Raw genomic sequence first — 21,181 nt, forward strand, 5'->3', positions numbered from 1 at the left:
TTCATGCAGGACTCATCTAAATGGCCGACTTGAATTAGTAAATGTACATTGTAATTCATTCATGATAACTAAATGTATTATCATTTCACTGTCCATGTGTATATACATTAACCACCTGTTGGCAAGTTTTACGATACTGATGGCAGCTTTGTGGTTGAACTGTGAACTGCATTACACATCATACCCTGCGAAACAAGTTCAATTTCTAACCAATTTTCTGTGATTGCCTTATTTGACTTAAGGCCCCACGACGTCAATGCAACTGGTCTGTCACATTAATATACAAGAATCCATTAATACAAAAGCATTGTATTGTCATTCATTTGTGTCAATTCTAGGGTCCATTAAGACCAATTTCCCTTGTAAAAAGTAATGAGGCATTCGTGTATCATTACATGATAGCTCTCTATTAAAGCAGTTGTAATTCCCTCCTCTCTTTTCCTCATGGTGATTTCCCTTGCTCTGTACAATTCTAACAGCCCCAAAAAATAAGTTTTAAATAGATGTTAAAGCTCCAAGAAATATCCTACAATTCCCCAAATCCAATGTGTTCTTAATCACAGGTAATAGCAGGTTGTGCTATGAGCACAGCAATGGCACCTGCTGATTTGCTGTATTATATGGTGGATTTATGGGGGGGGATGTTTTAAATCAGTTAGCAGTTAAATAAATGGACGTTTTATAAGAAATTCAGAATTTCATGCACAGGATTTAGGAAGTGTACTTTACTTACTGAGCTGACTGGATTTAGTTGAATTAACCCCACTGATATATTTGTATACACATATGTGACCAAATACTTACATATATACATCAGACACAACATTATGTGTCATGTCCAGAAAAATATGTTAGTCAAGTTGTCTCGTGTCTGTCTTGTGAGTTCCTGTTTTATTTTGAAAATTAACCTTCCTCTTGTTACAGGCAACTTGCCTCTGTGTCGGCCTGGTTGTCTGCCCTGCCCCTGATTGTTTCCACCTGTGCCCCCACCCTGTGGGTGTATATATCGCCTGAGTCTCCCTTTGTCCTGTGCCAGTTCGTCTTGTCCCAAGCCACAGAACCATCGTTCGAATCCTTGTTCTCAGCCCAGTGTTTATATCATAGATTTATTTTTGTTCTTAGATTTAGTGTAGGTTTTTTCCTCTCTCACAAGCGATTTTCATTTCAGCGGGCGGCTCTTGCCCCTTTTTTGTTAATAAACTTTATTTTATTGGTGAACCTCTGCGTGCATTTGGGTTCAGGACCATTGTCCGGTCGTGAGATTATGTCATCTTTGAAATCTGCTTATAAAATATACTCCTGTACAAATGTTTAAGATGATCCATCAGGACTTATAATATATACAATATAATAATTAGCACTATTTCTGACTTGATTCTTTCACTGTCTTCTAGAGAAATATCTTGCCTATACTTTTTCTGTTTTCCATTTCCATAATAACACAGATGTCTACAGTTTACAAATAGCGTTTACCAAATACCAAAGATCCAATTCCAGTTTTCCTGGCCACACAAACTCTGCAAGTATTGTGTTACCTAAGCAGACGGATCATAGTCAATCCCACCTCACAGCTGGAGCTGTTCAGGTTCAAATCAACATTATGTTGAGAAAAATGTTTATTTGGACTGATATTTTGTTTTTGAATGTAACATTGTAGAATTTAAATTAAAAAAATGTATTTCATGTTAGGTTTAAACAACAAAATGAGTTGGTTATGTTCAGGAACCAAAGTAAAAGCTCTTTTGGGGGTTTAAGAGAAGTGCAATTGTAATTAATTGTAAGTCATTTTTTATCATACTTAATGAAATATTTACCTAATGTAGACTTTTGGATGAATATATGCCAAAAATTGGCACATAGGGAGTTTGCAACTTTGAGTTGCAAAGGGACGGAAAATTTCAGGAAAGTTTCCACGGAAAAGACGATATGGCCGACAGGAGAGAAACCAACGCGGCTCGGATGATTCTTTTAACATAATGACACATTCACACCGAACGTTTTGCGCCACAGGAGACACATGCAAAGTCTATACACTGACCCGATGACGTATTGTAAAACGACACACTGGTATACTAAATATGAAGTGATATAAAGGACGTTTGCTTAATGATAACGTGTGTGTCGCTCTTAAAAGAGCTGTTTTGTTGTGCTTGAGCACACGGTGTCTCTCCACGGGACAGTTCCCACGGAAGTATGCCGTGAAGGCGGTGAAGTCCAGTGCCCGATCCGAGCCAACGAGCTGACGGCGAGCATAGGGTTGCCAACTCTCCCAACCCCAAATCAGGGACACTTTCGCGGGCTGACAGGGGCGGGGGTGCTAGCGGTCGGCGGCCAGGCTTGCACAATGAGGAGCGCACAACTTCACAACAACCGGGAGTTTTTCGCGCGTCATTGACTTAGGAGGCTGTGATTGGAAATCGGGACTGGAGCTGTCCCGACCGGGACAAATCAAAATTGCCCATAATTCGGGATGTCCCTGGTAATACGGTTGGCAACCCTAGGCCAGCATCATGTACCGCTTGAAGCACTCATCCAAACGCAGTTCTTGTAGAAGCTTTCTGCGCCTACGGATGCTAGTTAGTACAAAAACACCACTCTGTTTGATCCAACGTGAGTAGAACTTCCACAACAAGTACAGAGTCGAGTATGATGCAAGGACAAAACTATGGCGGAAAGTGAATCTGTTTCAGGGTGATAAGCCACGCCCCCTCTCAGTGCGCGATACACGAGAACTGACCACAAATGTACCCCTCGAGTTCTGCAGCGCACTTACAGCATCTGTTTGGGAGTCAGATGTTGAGGAAGTGGACAGTAAGGAGGACATTGATGAGGACCAGGAAGAAAACATTTAGAGACATGAGAGACATACAAACCAAATAAAATGTTTTTGTTGTTTGAAAGAAAGAAAACTCACAAAATATCCCCAAAAAAATTGCATACATGTCTGCTTATGACGAAGTAAATACAGTTAAATTACCATAGAATTTCCAATTTATTCCTGTTAATTTCCCTAAATTCCTGTTAATTCCCATGGAAAGTTTCCAACTTTGAATATTCCCGGAATTTTGGAACCCCATAAACAAACATCAGTGTTCACGACAAAAGCCTAATTTGTCACCAGCTTTGTTTTTTACCCAAACAATAACATAAATAGCTACTTTGAATGTGATGCTATGCTAACGTTAGGGTAAGTAAAGACACAATTTAATTTCAGCTAAATTTCCACAAACATAATCACCAGTTCCATCCATGTTTGCTGCATGACGGTGTCTTCCTAACATGCCATCTATTTCCATACTACCCCCCCCCCCCCTCCCCCTGGTGTGGAACGGGTCATCTACCCGCGATATGGTCTTTGCCCTCTGTGGTAGGTACTTCCATTCCCCAACGGACACGAAGGAGCTACTCTATGACCCGGCATCGGTGATGAATGGCGACACGCTCAAGTTCTGCCTAAAGGAGGCCTGGTGCAAGCTGTCCTTCTTTGTCCTCTCGTTCTTCTACTATCTGTACTGGTGAGAATGTGCCGGGGGTTTTGGGACAATTATTATATTACACGTGAAAACATTACATTAATCAAATCAAACCGATGCTTTTTCAAAAGAAAGGACACTTGGCGAGTATTTGAAGCAGAAAACTCACATAATGTTTAATCCTCGGCACTATTTCTATCTCATGGAAATTTCTCTAGGTTAGATTTCTGAACCACCGCAAAGTGTGAGTGCAAATCATTGAGTAAAGTAACTGTTTCTCTGACAATCACATGCAAGTTGTGATGTTAAGAGAATTTGATTCGTTAATTCATTGACAAGCACTGCCAGAATTTATAGATAGATAACAGAGCTATAAAATGCCTACACATTAATACACTAGTCTGCATTTTTAGACAATAATGTTTTTAGGAATTACAAATGATTATATGCCTGTGCAATATTGAACCATGTCTCCAGTGTTTCTGCTAAAATGTCTGCTTGTTACATTATAATAATGCACACAATCTTCCTGTCCTTTTCTTCTAATGCTGTTATTAATCAATCCGGATTCTTGTTCCATGTGTCATGTGGGTGCTGCAGTGTCTGGAACCTGGATATATCCCTCTAATAGGTCTTATCAATGGAAACACTAAAAGGTACAAGAGTTTTTTTATTAAACCTTTTATTCATGGTATTAAATGGAGACAGTACAGTGTTCTTCTTAAAGTTACAGTTTATCTTAATACTGATGATTCACTGGGTCTACATAAGTAAACATGAGCATCAGAGAGATGATTAACTGACTCTAAATAAGATTGTCACCCGGTCAACGATACTCCCACGATATTAGATGAAATGACCCCGAAACTCCTGCTCACACTCCAGCAGCGACAGGCCTTTTGACATCAGGAAACAATTATTGCCATAATATGTCAGACATACATGGAATTTGACCTGACAGCTGACTGTACGACAATGGACAACAGACAACATAGTGCAGAAATAAGAATATCATGCTATGGGTTAGTTAAGTTAAAAATGAAGTGCAGCAGCTAACAGAAAGTGACAAAGTGCATGTACATGTAGAGAGAGTCAGTCAGTGGGGAACCCAGACTGCCTGACGGGAAGAAACTGTTAGTGTGGCGGTCTTAGTCCCGATGGACCTCAGCCTCCTGCACTTAACATACTTTTGCAGGGTAGACACTATGTTCCAGGGCTGGACTGGTAATCTGGCATACCGGGCAAATGCCTATACAATTTTTTTTATTTTTTTGCTTTCGACCGGCCCATAAAGCAGGGACAGCGGCCCATTGGTTTATTTTCCATACTGACACTGGGATGGCCCAATCATCTCTTAGCAGGCTCCGCCCCTCTCTCTCTGTGTGTCAGTCAGATGCAGTCAGTGGCTCAGAGCCAAAAATAAATCTGTGGATTAGGATGGAAAAACAAAAACGTAAGAGGGGTGCGGAGAAATTGCGGTCCAAAAAATAAATAAAAATCTAGAGGTTGATGCCTCAACATGTTCAAAAATAACCGACATGTTTAGTGCTGTAGCTTCAGTTTCCAAAACTACTTGCAACTACTGCAACTGACTGTTGCAGAAACAGCAGGTGAACATAGCGCATGGAGGAGGAGAGGTGACTAGCCATAGCGATAGCGGTGCTTGCGGCTCGCAGGTGTCTGAGTCTGACAGTGGAGTGAGCAGGAGAGTGTTATTGAAACGGTAAGCAAGCATGGTAGCTACATGAACAGGGAGGGAGTGTTAATCAGGGCGGGTGCATGAGGATAGTGTGTGTGGGCCTGGCTGGGCCACAACCAAGATGGTGACGATTTAACAGTTACCTAAATTAATGAATATTATAATAAGGCAACAAACATAATCGTTGTCGGTTAAAGTCTGAGTGTCACGTGTTCATTTGTCAAGTCAAATAACACAGCACTGCTGTGTTCACTTATTCAATTGCAACTTCGGATATTCTAATGTAACCATTTAAAACTCATAAAGGCCGTCGACGGCCCTTCTTCTCTAGAAAAAAACTTAAATGACGGCATTTAAATATTTTAATTATTACTCGCCCACGAGTTACACGTTAGAAGAGGTAGCTAACGTATGTTATTTGGGGGTTAAAAACCTGCATATTCAACTAACTAGATATTTTCTAATGTTCTGAATTTCCAATACCATCAATATGCAATATTGAATACTCTAAATTTTATATATATATTATCAGGACGTTTTGTGTGAGTAATTTGTTTTGTATAGGCTTTTTATGGGAAGTATCTCAACACTTAGAGGTAAATGTTGTTTGGTATCATATTAAAGAGGGGTTTGTGCTATTTAAAAGGGATAGTTCACCCAAAAACGAAAATTGTGTCATCATTTACTGACCCCCAAGTTGTTTCAAACCTGTATAAATTTCTTTATTCTGCTAAACAAAAAGAAAGATATTTTGAAGAATGCCGGTAATCAGACTCTCAGTTTGTGGCAGTCTCTCTACTCTACTTGCTTACTTTGTGTAGGCCCTGCTCCATTGCCAGCTTTGATCACCAGGGACTGGGAGTCAGTCAAGAGAGAGTGAGTACACTGGTCCATGGTATTTACAGTAGTTCTCAGCTTTTTGGGTTGGGTTTTTGGGAACGGAACAGTAGATATGCATATCTACAGGGATCGCAAGGATAGTGTACTGGTTGGTGGTTGTGTCCGACCGATTGTGGTGGGCCGGTCTGAGCAAAAATGCCAGGGCCCTTTTTTTGTCCCAGTCCAGCCCTGCTATGTTCTTTTACATGAACTTGCTCATGCTGTCATTCACACCAGTAAAATAAAGGTGAGAGCATCTGGTGCTCGTTGTAACGCCATGACTCCGTTTCATACAACTTGTTGTGTGTTCTCCTCACGCCGTGCGCGTTGGGAAGGCTCCTTACTAAGGGCCTAATTCCATTCCATTTGAAGGATGATTTTTCTTCCGTAGGTTTATCCACAATTCTCCGCATCAACATAGTCTGCCCAAGTCTTGCTCCAATGGTTGTTTCTAGCTGGTGGGCTGCTTGAGTGCTGCGTGACGCTTTAAGTGGAACATCAGGCTTGAAATACTATAGCTTTGCTGTTATGGACTACGCCGTCTGGTAGAGATTTCAAAATGTCAATGTGCCATTGCTGTGACTTTGTCCATTTTTTCAGTTAATGTGTGCAGCAGTGTGAAGCTCCTCCCAATGCTCTAAAAAAATGACAAAATAAATGCTGTTAACGCATGATTTAATCATTATCAGTATAGCGGCGTTCCTTTGGCAGACATGCATTTCTAAGCCGCTTTTGAGCTGCAGGCAGATTTAATTTGGTTTATTTACGCATTAAATAAAGTTGATTAAATACACAAAATAAAACATTCCGTCACACGGTAGAAAAACTGTGCACAAGTGTCTAATCAGCTCCTCTCGGGAATCACCTGTTGGTAAAACATGACGTCAATATAAGCAGGAAAATAAAGGGGGCGTCACGCCAACATATATTCAATATAATACGCCCTTAACATAAGGAGGTCGTCTAATTAAACAACACACACACTTTGGGCTCTTACAGTCAGCGTTAATGAATTGCTGTGCGTTACCCTGCCTAGCTATTATATATATACTGTATATATATACAAACAGGAGCCAAAACTCCCCTGCATCTACATGCAATTGTGCACGCCCTCTCCAACGCACGGATGAATACACAGCTCCACCTGAGTGATCGCCTCCACACCTGGGGGCTGTGTCATTTTAAAGCCCCCTTTTTGGTTGCTCAGTGGAGCTTATCTGGGGCAGATGGAATGACCCTGTTAACCTGGCAGGAGGATAGGCAAACAGGCATTGATTAAATACATATTTATCCACACCAAAAAAAAAAAAGATGGACGACATTGCTCCACTTCCGCCCACTCTACAAATATTAAACAAGGGACAAATTAGGAATTATTTTAGTGCTTCCACACATTCATTTGCTTATCTAGCATGTCTACCGACCCAAAACTCTGGTAAAAAACAACTACCTGCATGAGTGAGATTGAGTTTCCGTGTAATTGTATCATCAATGTAATGGGAGTCTCTCTTACATGGCCTTGGCCCCCCGCCACCCCTACACTCACTATAGATACGATGTTCCAGTCCAGACATTGATCAGCTGTGCTGATTAATTCTTACACGGTTCCTTGAACAATTCCCCCCCTCTCCCCTCTGCAGCTGAACTAACCACACCACACTGAGGTTTGCAAAAACCAAGGGAAATCCTTTGGCAAATGTCTCACGTAGATAAAACAGTGAGCAGGACTTGGAGCGGGAGGGAGAGACTCGAGCAGTAGGGTGAGAACGACCTAAAATTATGGAGGAAGTCGGGTTTACAGTCATAAACTCAACACACCTGAATTCTCGTGGGTTGAAAATCCAAGAGCCCCCCCCCTAAAACCAAAAGCCTCCAGTGCAGCACCTTTACTGTCAATATTTAGCCCTGAGCACAACATTGCTGGAGCTGTTGCTGCAGCGACCCGACCCTGGATAAGCAGTTGAAGATGGATGGATGGTTTACGGCCGCTCGCTGACCAGATATTGTGTGTGGAGCGGACCAACCCGGACTCCTTAGTTCTTCTCCTTTAACAAAGGAAACCTCAGCCATGAACTAGCCAAATACAAAGTTAGTTAAATTGCACCACTGCTACTCCACTAAAAGCAGGGCCTATCACGCTGTCCCTCATGCTGCACTGGGACACTGCTTTGATCCATCTGATTCCTGGCGTGTGATAATCAAAAACGTTTTCGTAATGCTGAGTTAGAGAAAATTGTTGCCCTGTTCTGCTGAAGATTTCAAAGTCAGAGACAAAGCAGGATGTGCCGAGCAAGGCCGAGACAGTCTGACAGGATGGGGGTTCCTGTCTGGACATGATTTAAGAGTTGGAACCAACACGGACAAACAGAAGTTTCTCTGTGTGTATTGATAAGAAGATCGGTTTCTGTCCTGACTGAGGAAGCAAGGTGAGCGGGTGAACCAGCAGATGTGCCAGATTAGGGAGTTCTGAAATTCACACCACACGTTCCAACATCCACACTCTATTCATTGTTTACGTTAGGCTAGGAGTTCTGGACATTGAATGTGACCGGATCTTTAGATGCGGGGGGTGGAAGATCCTCCCCTACGCCAGTTTAGGGCCAATAGAAATCTTTTCTTTGTCTTTCGGGTTATAAAACATGATGTACTTGCTGATGTTAGTATGTTCTTCCGGCCTGTGGGCCGGCAGGATTGCTCCTGCCGCTGCAAACGCAGCGCTTATACTTGACCTGTGATCTGACGAATAAATCTACCAGAACGAGAGAAGTTGTTTGGCTGAATTCTTCCAAACGTCCCCATCCAGGCTTCCAATTTTTGAACAGGTGCCTCTGATGCGTTTGTTCGCTCCTTCTCATTTTAAATTATTTAACACGTGTCTGGACAGTACGGGTTGGGATGTTCTCAGGACTGCTTCCAGTAGTTTGGATGGGTTCGCATAAGCTGTGGCGGGTTACATCAGCTTCAGTAAAGACCGCTGTGCCCCATGATGCATCAGGTTGAGTTACAAAAATGACAAATTCTGGTCCACAGCTGAACTCAGACGGCTACAAAAGGATCAGGGGACAAGGACTTGTTTAAAGAGTCAAAATACAAGTTTAGCAAGGCCGTCAAAGACGCCAAACGACTGTACTCAGAGTGGCTCCAACAGCACTGTCTGCTAACGACTTTACATCAGTCTGGATAGAACTCAGACTGATTCAACCTACAAGCCCAAAGCCCACCACTTCATAAACAACCTCCACCTGGCTAATAGCTTAAGAGCTCACTGGACACCTGCCATGTGCCAGCCTGCTTTCTGTCTCCTCCATCATCCCCGTCCCCAAAAAAACAAGGACTAAATGACTACAGGCCCTTATTCTGTCCCTCTTCAAAACTTTTACTGACTCCCTACTGGACCCACTGCAGTTCGCCTACAGCGCCAACGGGTCTGTAGAAGATGCTGTCAATATGAAGTTGCTGATGACACCGGGTTAGTGTGTGAGTGTTTTAGTGGAGGTATAGTCTGAAGATGTAAAGGCTCTCTGTGGTCCTGATGTCATCAGAGAGCTCCTTCCACCATTTAGGAGCAGGACAGCAAAGAGTCGTGATCTAGTCAAGTGTTTTGCTCTCAGTGAGGGAGGAACAAGCAGCTTGATGTTGGGATAGAGGGTTTCACCATGTCCTGGATGGACACTGGACCCCATCCATTCACAGCATGTTACCTGAGCACCAGTGCTTTGAACTAATTACAAATTAAGCGCCACACACACACTTTCCCTCTCTCTCTCATGATCATCAGTGATACAGAATAATGAGTGATGAACATAAGAATTAAGAAGGAATGCTGTTTTAACCGCAGAAATGCGTCAGTACAGTACACTGTTTTTCAAGTTCATGTATGATTCGTCATATCACCTGTCAATCAAGCTCCCTGCGAAGGGTCAATTGCATGCTTAAAAAAGAGCATAACGGTTAAAGCCCAGCCAATTTCAAGACAACCCGACAACTTACGGGGTAAATCCTTCATACTCCCCTTAGGCCCCGCCCAATCCGAGTACAGATACGGATACAGATAATGCTCTACTCGCTCATCTCTAATCAGGACCTTTCCCGTCAGGAGTCTGTGTCCATTGATCCCAAAACGTCATCCCTGGAACATTTGCACAGTGGTATCTCTCACCATGGAAACATATGGACATACATACGTGTTTTTTTTATTCTCAATTCTTACTTTTATGTTTCTATATTGACTAACTTAAAAAAAGTTTTATTACTGCAGTATCACACATAACAACTTGTGTTTTAGCATACATTATGTACGGTTAATGTCTAATTAGGCCGTGTAAGCAAATGAGCTGTAATTTAAGGCACAAAAAGTGCATCTATTAATAATCAAGCTGATTCTTGTAGGATTTAACAAGAGGTCAAATCTCAGAGGAGAAGCCAGCTTTTCACTACTGGTCTGTCGGTCGCCCCTTTCACATACCCTCTGCTCTCTCTCTCTTTCTGGCCATGGAGAGTTGTGAATTCGCAGTCTTCTCCCCAGCAGAGAAACTCTGAAAGGCCTCCGGGAGCCTCGTCAGCGAGGTGCTGATCTGTTCTTGTCAAGTCACAGCACAGTCAGACAAGTGTTGAATCGCCAATCTGGGATTTCTGGCTCTTCGCTTGTTGTTTCATGCAATCTTTTACAATTTTATGTTTTATAATCAAAAAAATTCGGTACACAGTACAAATCACTGTTTCATGTCAAGCACATTGGGGAAGCTGATCTCTTTTAGATAACAATTTGGGGAAATCACTGCAGCATTTGGAATGATGCTCAACTTTTTCTTTTTGCAAAATACAATCATGTGTATATGGATCCATAAGATTATTTGAAATGGTGAAAGTTCAAACCTGGACGCTTGGTGAGGGATGTATTTGTTTTAGTGTATTTTTTTGCTAATAGTTTCCTGCTTTTTGTGTCCTTGAGTTGGCGTCACTTTCTGCCTTGTCCTGTCTGCCGTGTCCCTGATGGTGTCCACCTGCACTTTGCCCGTGTATATGAGCCATGTGTGCGATAATAAATAAATTATATATATATATATCAAATGATTACAATTTTTAATCAAATTAATCAGAATTTTCATTGGATTAATCAGGATTAATCACTATTTGAAATTACACCTTAATCCTAACCATTTTTTCTTTCTGAAATGCATGCCAAAGATAAATAACAGGACAGATACATAATTATTATTATTATTATCATTATTTTTTACAAATATAAATGTTATTGATATTTTACTTCTTCATTTGACTTTGAATTCATTCCAGAAAATAATCAAAGCAATGTTTTTTGATAAGTTACAGACTGATTTCCCTGCATGGCTCTAGAAGGGTCTCGAGCCTCGCCAGTTTATTCCACTCTGCTGCGGTCGGCAAAACGAGTTTGTGCTCCTGATGGTCCAGGGGTGCGATGACCAGACATGCCAACCCTCCCGATATTTCCGGGAGACTCACGAATTTCAAAGCTCCTCCCGAAAATCTCCCGATATCCACCCGGTCCTTTTGGAGGTCTCAAGGTTGGCAAATATGGCGATGACGGCCTCTTTATTTCTGCTCACGCGCTTGACCATTTCGCTATTGTGTTGGTCAAATGATCTGAGGTTGATTTTGTTGCTGAACCTGACGGCCTGACATATGCCTACAGGTGGCAGTAATGTGTTTTATAGGATGAAGTGCATTCCCTAGAGGAATAGGTACTTTCCTGACCTCAATAATTTGTCACACTGCGCATGCGTGAAATGCGTTAAATGTGACGTAATTAACAAACAACTAATTAACGTCGTTAACGCGCTATTTTTGACAGCCCTAATATATATTAGTGGCTGCAGTCACTTACCTAACCCGTTGGTTTACTTTTTTCAACCACAATCCCAAGGCATCCCGACTAAAGAATACCATTCCTTTTTTAATTTTTATTTAATTTTTTACAATAAATGGGAGCATAATCTACTTAATCATGCTTTATTGAAGCCAGCTTTAAGCTTTAAGCTATCTCGGACCACAAACTCTGTTTAGAAGTCGGGCCATTTTCTGACAGACTTGTACAATCGTGTTGTCGGTTATTAAAATGAATGCAGGATTTAGGCACGTCGCATTGGCTTCCCTTTTCTCATCAGGAGTGAACCCTCTGATCTAAGTGACGATGGGAAAGCATTTTGAGATCGGTCCAGCAGTGAGGGCGAAGGCTGCAGACCACAGTATCTAAATGGGCTGCAATGTTGTATTAGTAGACATCGAGTACAAATGTGTTTTTGCCACTTTAAAGTATCTAAATATCATGGAAAGGACCCTACTGGGTAAGAAAAAGGGGTTTTCTGAAATTTTGCAATCCATTTAAGTTCAGTCACAACAATAAAAAAACATTTACAAAACACGGAGCTACACTTTCTGCTCTCCAATACAAAAACTTCTTTCTCCACTATTCAACTGTCCACCGTTGCCAGAAGACAACGGTGGACAATTGACACTATAACAGAAAAAAAGTAAAATGTTATGAACACTTATTCTTCTTTAGCTGTATCAAACTAATCAGGTCGTCCACAAGTCAGACACAACATCTGCACCTGCAAACCCAACCCTGCAGTATATTATCAAGTAATCTACAGAGTAACACATTTACTGGAGCCGGGACTGCTGCATGAGGGCTACTGTGAGACTGACCACCTGACAAGCAGCCTTCTAAAGCCTTCGTCTTGGTGCTTTGGGTGCTTTATTATTCTGCTCTCTCTCTCTAAACTGAAAATGACTCCGAAAGAAACATTTTCTGTCAAAGAGTTTTTGTCACAGCTCTTTGATCATGTGACGTAGAGGAGAATGTGCCTGAGACAAAAGATGATGTTGAGAAGGACCCTGATTATGAGGCATCCTCCTCTGAAGAGAATAATACCCTCATTGTTGACCCTCCTGTTGTCTCTCAACTAACAAACACTCAACCCTCCAAAGATGTAAAGTTGTTATGGTCTGTCTCCCCATATGAACAACAGGTAGACTTAGTGATTCTAATGTCATCAGAATGCTTCCAGGTTCTGACAGATACGCTATCAGCCAGGTCCATGAGACAAAATCAGCATTTGAGCTCTTCATAACACCATCAATGGAAAAGGATTGACTTGAGATGACACATTTAGAGACCGACCTGCAGGCCGATATTGGGTTGCTCTTTTTGGCAGAAATGTACAAGTCAAAAGGTGAAGCAACAGCAAGCCTTTAGGCTGCTGATACTGGAAATATATCATATATTATAATAATATATATAATAGTATTATTATATATTATAAAAATGATCTAATTAATTCTAATTTTAAATGGTATGTCAATAAGTGACTTTTTGTTCAGATCTGCATATTTCTCCATTAGTCGCTTAACAGGTATTTCCGAATGTTTAATGGGGTGGGTGTTTCATAAAAATGAAACGTGCTATTTATGTAGTCAACAAATTAGCACAACGTTCCAAATACATAAACCTGGGGAGAAAAATATAATTTTAATCATTTTCTGGGTGTTTAAATCGCTGGTGTTCAAATTAACCCCAAAGGTAAAAGGTGTTAGTAAAGTGGAAGGTAACAAGAGGGTTAAGGGAGCAAAGGATTTCTGCTGTTTCCCCTCAATAAAATTTAATTGTTGCAGCAGTTAAAGCTTCCAAGACTTAAGAAATCCTGTGTTTAAGTATAAGAACATTTTGCTGTTGAACGATACTCCGGGATGTATCACTCAAATTGGACTGTCTGGATTAGATTGCATTATTGCAGCAGCCCCTCATATCGTTTTAGTGGTGGCCCCATCTTGACCGAGGGGCTGTGTTACTCTGAATTATGCAGATGGTGACGGAAAAAGCTTTCTGTCAGCGACTAGGATAGGTAAGTCCACGTCTGAGCCTCTCACTTCCAAGGAGACAGACAGCAGTGGAGATGAATCAGCAGAAATACTAACTATGAATCAAGGAAATGTTTGAGCGCACGCACAAAGCTGTATAGCTTCATCCAAATGCTCCAAGCAGCCCATCAGATTATTGTTCATTCTCACCTTGTCACAACCTGCCTGCCCGTGTTGATTCACTGACGGTTTCCTGTTTTTTCTTCTTGTCTTCCAGTATGATCCACTCCTGGGTTACCTCATAACAACTGATTTATCAGCAACAGGAAAGAGAGAAAGACGCCTCCAGGATACACGCGCTGCCACTGTCTTGGGTCTAGAACTGAAAGACAGGTTATTTGAAAGAAGATTACAGGTGGGGTGGGGTATTGAAGCTTCTTTTCAGTTTCATTTGTACATAAAAACTGAAGCCTAGAAGTCCTGTTTACAGATTGAATGGTTGTAGCGAGGACCCGATGTCACCATTGCCTGGCCAACGTTTGTACCACACACACGTCCACAGCCTCCTGGTGGTACTGTTTACTTACTGCACGGTAGCAGTGGCGGTAGCCCCGGAGGACAGAAGAGCACAGTAGCGTTTGCACAGTTTGTCTCAGGCAAAGCATGGCGGAGTGCTGTGTCCACCCCCCCCCCCCCCCCCCCTTCATTCGACACCTCACCAACCCGTAGCTTTAGCAGTGAGCCTTGAAACGAGGGACGGATGGAAAAAGTGGACGCACGGATAACCCTGTACAGATAAGAGACGGGTGGGTGTGGAGAGGTTGGGGTGGGGGCACCTGAGCAGCTAGTACTCAGCCTCCCCCCCCCACACACACACACACACAGAATGGCACACACAGTCCAAGGCCTGTGGGTTGGTCTTTCTGACATTATGGCTTTTGTGACGTGTGCATTTTAGTGTATTCATAAACAAAGGCATCCAATTGAAAGCAAAGCGGTCCTCTATACAACTAATGCCTTCTTAGTGTTGTCCTTAGTGTCGTTCTACTGTGGCAAACTTTTCTAAAAACTAAAGACTGACACCTGTTCGGGCTTTTATAGAGGGACCACACAATCTTTGCACAAATATGTGTATTTGAACTTGCACAGTATTCACACTATTTGGCTATGTATTGGATAATGGTAATTTGAGATAGATGAAGGTCTTCCAACATGTAAACTACTATCCCGCCCTGTTTGAGGACGGGGACAATATGAATCTTTTCTAGAGCGATTTACACCATGGACAAAAATGTTGTTTTTTCAGTATTTAAATGGATTTTCTTGCTGTCTATTTGTGCGATTCCAATGGCTTGCCTCAATCCTCTACCTTAAAAAAAATCCAAATATAACCACACCATGACATGGAAAGTAAAGAAAACAGAAGATAAGAAAGGTGCTGAGCATGGATCCATATTTCTTCTGTGATTTGAACAAAACCAATTGTAGCAAGTGATGAAGACCCATAAGAAACATCTCCGTCACCACTCTTCAAACATGGCAGCTTGGTCAGTGGCCAAGCGTCTTTGTTAGTTTGTTAAACCTGGAGGTTTAGGCAACAAAAGCCTGTGGTTAGATCTAGGGAAAGACGGTAGTGTAAAGACAGTACAGTTGTTGCATAGTAGGCTACATTACATGTTCAAATGTAAGTCTACACAGGACTTGAACACATGTCTTCCTGGAGAAATTCCTGTGTCTTAGACTCTTACGTTATGTACTGTTGCTTAACGTATTAACTTTAAACTGTTATGTCACTGTTGACTTTTGGGGCTTTTTCTCAAGAAACCCCAATATTGTGGCATGTCATGGAACTTATGTATGTAAATCTATATGGTATATCATAACTTATGTCATGTTAAGTAACTCAACATACTCAGGTAAGTCAATGTTGACTTGTGATGTTATTCTGACCCTACCATGCACCACAACAAACTTCACGCTTTGTACCTCTTCGCCATCATTTTGGGCCATTGACCAAGCAGCCATATTTGATGATGTTAGAAATGAGAATGATTGGCATTCATATGAGATCTGTCAGAGAATATTGAGGTTTAACTGTATAATGATTTAAAGATCACCATACTTGCAGCTGGAACAAATTCAGTCTCTCGCTCTGAAACAGAGCAGGAGCTTGAAACTTGCATTTTCAATGTGTAGCACAGTGTTCTGACCACTCTTTGGATCTTCACCGTTGTCTTCACACATGGAGTTCACTTTCTAAGCTGCCACTCAGAAAGCAGATAAGAATGCCCAGATGTTATTGTTGTTTTATCTTATTCTTATTCAAGCATTTTCTATTCTTACTGTGTATGTGCCCAACCAAGTAAAATTTAGATATTGTTTATCGAATAAAGTATTTTAAAATCAAAGATTGACTTCTAGTTATCAGGCTTTTCATTGCAGTGAACATGGGAAGAAGAAAGTGGGGGTGAAATTAACTGCAATATATACACACTGGTCTATTAAAGCACCCTAAAGGTAATATATATATATATATATATATATATATATATATATATATATATATATATATATATATATATATATATATATATATATATATATATTTAGAAGCTGAAGACTTTTTCCACGATGTAAAAATATGTCAGTAAATACCCCTTAGGTGTGCACTTGTGTGTCTGTCTGCCTGAGTCGTGGATGACAGGCATATTACTGATTGGTGACAACAAGTGTTCCCAGCATGCACCTGGCTGCTGTCCACATCACTGTCATGTATATCATCATAATTAAAGCGGGCACACACTACAGACCTTTCGGCCCTGCGTAATGTGTGTTAGTATGTGTTTGTGAGTGTACATGTGATGAATTTGGATTAGCCCCCACAACTTCCCTCGTTCCTGGAGATCAACCTTTCCCTTCCCACTGTTTCTGTTCTCTTCCCTCAGCACCCTCACCAGGATCTCGCTCTCCCCTGAAAGCTGGGAGATGACGTTGAGATTTTTTCTTGTGGGTCTTGCGCGCTCAGAGCTCTGTAACCAAGGGTTTTTCTCTAACACCTCTACTTCTTCACACTTTTTACAGCAAGGGAGCCCATCTTATGTCTTTGCGTGGGACCAAAGCGCACAGATGCGTAATGCTTACTTTCTTTATGCGAACTGGCCGATCACAAATAGTCACAGAGACTCTTGGCGAGTTCAAATAGTTTTTTTAAACTGTGAATGTGGGGGGGTGACTCAACTTTTGTTGGACAAGGTTCACATGGAAGTCAAGGCGATCAGTGGTTTTCTACCATGTAGAAATGCCTGGGATTATCATCATTATCATATAAACTTGGACTTACAAGTGGTCGTCATGATGTCACACATTACTACTTGGACTCTGCAGTTCACTCCTCGCTATTTGCATGAGGTTATTTTCAACTGGTGAAATGATGTGACAATACTTCTGGCAGAGGAAAAAAAGACAAATTAGCAAGAGACTTTTGAGCTTTAGTGTTACTTGGAAGCAGCCAGTGTTTATCACAATGCTCGTGAAACTGAGCCACAGAAATGTAAACTGCTGTACATTTGTCTGCTGGGTGACATCTGAGCGAGGAGAATGGTGTTACCACTACCATCTTGTTGGAAATGAAGAAGTGAGTGAATCAGAGTTCGATAAATGCCACAAAGATAGTGCCCCTTAAAGGGATAGTTGAGTCATTGTGTTTGAGTCCTTTTCACTGGCCCAGTTTATCTCTCATTTCAAATGCCATCTAAACACTTCCTAGGCAGCTGATTCTTGCTTTTCATTATATTCTGAAAACTTCTGTCCACCACAATTTTTTTGTTTTCACTGAACACCCCTCACCTTCTGTCACTGATCCTTTCATCCTCAGATACAGGGTGGAAGAGAGAGAGCAGTGTGGTGGGAAGCAGATGCAGCTAAACATTGTTGTTGTCCAGTATACCTGGACGGCAATGAGTAATTGCCCTGTGTGCGTCAGATGGCCATCCTGTCAAACTGCATTACCTACACTACCACTGCTGAGAGGAGGAGGATCTCACCGTTATCTGACTCAGATAGGAGCAGTACTGTCGGAACACTCAAACGTCAATTGACTGCTTTGGAAAGTTAATTTATAGAGGCTGTCATTAACCTCTTATCAAAGATGATTTGAAAAAAATGATCTTGGGAGATACTGCAGTCTTAACCTTGCACTGACCATCTCAGTTTGGAAACGCTTGATTTGACCTCTCAAAGGCTAAGACTATAGAACCTCTTCCTGTGCAACCAGCTGCCCTCTTGATCGCATTCCATCCCATCGCTCCTAACCTTCTTCCTTTCTTCACCCAGCTTATCAACTAATATGGCTGTTCCTCCAACTCTGAAGTAGGCAAGAGTTAACACCCATCTGAATATAATAACTACAGACCGGTCTCTCTACTTCACTTTCTGTCCAAAACTCTTGAAGGTGCTATCTTTAACCAACTCCCCTCCGTAAAAACCTCCTTGACCCCCACCAGTCAAGCTTCAAGGCGGGCCATTCCACAGAGACTGCTCTCCTCGCTGTCTAAGAGCAACTCCACACTGCTAGAGCCGCCTCTCTCTCCTCTGTCCTCATCCTTCTGCTGCATTGGACACAGTAAACCTCCAGAACCTTATTTCCTCCCTTCAGGAACTTGCTGTCTCAGGCTCTGCTCTCTCTATTCTCTCGTCCTACCTTGACAGCCGCACTTACCGGGTAACTTGGAGAGGATCTGTGTTGGAACCATGTCCTCTTACTACTGGAGTTCCTCAGGGTTCTGTCTTGGGTCCCCTCTTCTTCCCTCTTCACACCAACTCTCTCGGCTCTGTCATTCGCTTGCATGGCTTCACTCCTACCACAGCTATGCCGATGACACCCAACTAATTCTCTCCTTTCCTCACTCGGACTGGTGGCGTCACGGATCTCTGCCTGTCTGACTGACATCTCTCAGTGGATGTCTGTTCACCATCTGAAAATGAACCCCAACAAGACTGAACTACTTCTCTTTCCGGGGAAAGATTCTCTGACCCAGGACTTGACTGTTAACTTTGGCAACTCTGTGTTAAAAAAAAACTAGTCCAGTACGGAGAGAAGGAACTCACATTACACAGCAGGGGGACACCTGTGGTGTCGTGGCTTGACCAATTAGATCTTGGGTTGTTTCACAGAGAGAGAGAATTCACACCTAGTTGTAGGGACAAATTCCTTGAAGGGGTTTTGTCCTGCAGCAGAAATGCATTCAAAAGTCAGCCAGGGTCCTATGCTAGGGTGGGAGCTCAACAAGGATAAAACATGAGAAAAGGCTGCGCAGCTACAATCAAAGGTGTAACCATGGTTTAGACATTGGGGAGGTTCAAATGAATACCGTTCCCCATAGAAAAACGTTAAAGTGGCCATTGGGCTGGTGTTGGCACAGTGATCCAGACAAACTGGTCACGATAGACACGGATGGGAACCAGCTGTGAGCACTAGTCCGCCAACTTAAAGCGATATGCTCGCCGGTGTCCCCACAATGCCACCGCTGGCTAGGCATCACCACCAGTTATATGCTTGACTTACCAGATAGTTATGGATTCAAATCCCGTTGATATCCTAGGATCGTGTTTACGTCAGGCCGAAAGTAGGACTGGAAAGCCGAAGAGGACCATCGCCCCATCCCCTGCATGGCGTATGCCGAGAGACCTTGGTTGGCAGCTGAGGTCGCAGCACCTATCCTAAAAGAATGTCCTGAATATAGCTGGGGTGGATTACTGGCTATGAGCGAGAACTACCTTCAAATGAGACCGGAACCAGGTCTTGGATACCGGCCCTAGCCCTGGTGTGAGGAACAACGGCGACTTAGGGCCAGTCATAGGTCTTAGGCGGAGGTACTTTAGCATTGAGTTAAAGGGGCAGAACGCTGTATCAGTCCGTGCCACTATACTGAGCACCCCCCTCCGCATTTGGAGTGTTTCAGCCACAAGGCATATTACCTTAGATGAAACATTATGTCAGACTTGGTGATATCTCGCTCTGCGTTGAAAGAACCAGTAGCCGTCGTAAACTTGCCACCTCTGAGGAAAGCAAAAAAGGCTAAGAGAAATACTGCTTCCAGCAAGGCATCGCAGTAGGGTGAGAAAATGCCAGCCCGGAGTGCTTCCACCATCCGGTGCAGAACCGCCAGTGTGATAGGCTGCCTACTGTCCGGGATATGTGGAGAAGATTTACCGATCCCTTTAGGCAGTAAATTGATGCCCGTATTTGTGAACAAACTTGGTGCCCCGGGCTCCGAGCATCGAATGTGAAATTGAATCCCTGCTGCGAATGTAGGGGGTTTTAAGGTGTCGCACGTCAGCGCAGAAACAAATAAACGCACACACCGTGGGGATTAGAACCGGTTTAAGAGGAACAGAAACAGACCGACAAAACACAGCAAAACTCTTCCAGGCAAAATCATACGTTTTACAGTCGACGCAGCTAAACCCTTCCTCATATATTGCTTTGCGGACTCCATGTATACCCCCAGTAGGCTATAGCTTAAGAAAGTATCAGGTCGTGCAAGGGAGGAACTGATAGCCCCCGGGGCCGGCTTCCAGACAGAGCCTCCAGAAAACCTGAAATTTAAAATGAGACGAACACCCACATGAAAACCTGACACAACCCCGTAAGCAGATGGTCCACAAACACAATGTCCGGATGAGACGACAGTTCATTCGTGTCGAAGGATGTTGTTTCAAAATGTTTTTGAACCACGATGTTGCCCCCCTCTTGGTGGGATCCTGGTTGCCCGCCGGGGGCAAACTGACCGGGGATGTGCATCCCTGCAGCTGCTACATACATGGAGAAAACGGCAATTGGAATAGGTACACACACTCTCATTGAAATTGTTACAGATTTGCATGTTACAATAACTCTGCACCTCCCGTCCTCTGCTATCGAGCCCACTCGCCCATGAGGGAGCTGCCTGAGTCACCGCGTATCCCGAGCTTGGCGACTGAAATGCCGCAGCAGGACAGAAGGGACTTTGATGCCCCGTCTCCTCGCACCCGTAACACGCCAATGTCTGTGTCCCACCTGCGATCATCACTAGCAACTCCAGAACGGACCAGTCCAACCGGGAGTTACGTTGTGTGGCAAACGCCTTGTGGTACAGGTAAAATATCTTCCTCCCGTATTTTAAATGGAGCAGCGCCATATACATATCCATCTCCTGTCTCCTTTCTGGGTAGACCATACACAACACGTCCCTATATACACTAACCGCCACCAAGAACTGCCCGATAGATAAATCTCTAATCGGGGATCTGC

The 21,181-nt window shown here is 42.8% G+C and overlaps 1 protein-coding gene across 4 annotated transcripts in view; it reads left to right on the forward strand.

Annotated features, from left to right (window-relative positions):
* Nucleotides 1–16,304, forward strand: part of cnih3 (cornichon family AMPA receptor auxiliary protein 3) — a 68,166-nt gene extending 51,862 nt beyond the window's left edge. For 2 of the 4 annotated variants that reach the window (XM_037449359.2, XM_037449362.2), the window contains 3 exons: nt 3,372–3,515; nt 4,074–4,129; nt 14,168–16,304. In XM_037449359.2, the coding sequence (XP_037305256.1) occupies nt 3,372–3,515; nt 4,074–4,101 (172 nt within the window). In that variant the 3' untranslated portion in view covers nt 4,102–4,129; nt 14,168–16,304. Of the gene's footprint in view, nt 1–3,367; nt 3,516–4,073; nt 4,130–14,167 lie in introns of all 4 variants that reach the window. The other 2 variants (XM_062559644.1, XM_062559645.1) reach the window with 1 other exon arrangement.
* The last annotated feature ends 4,877 nt before the right edge of the window (nt 16,305–21,181 follow it).

This window comes from Pungitius pungitius, chromosome 20, assembly GCF_949316345.1.
Source record: "Pungitius pungitius chromosome 20, fPunPun2.1, whole genome shotgun sequence".
Lineage (NCBI taxonomy): Eukaryota > Metazoa > Chordata > Actinopteri > Perciformes > Gasterosteidae > Pungitius > Pungitius pungitius.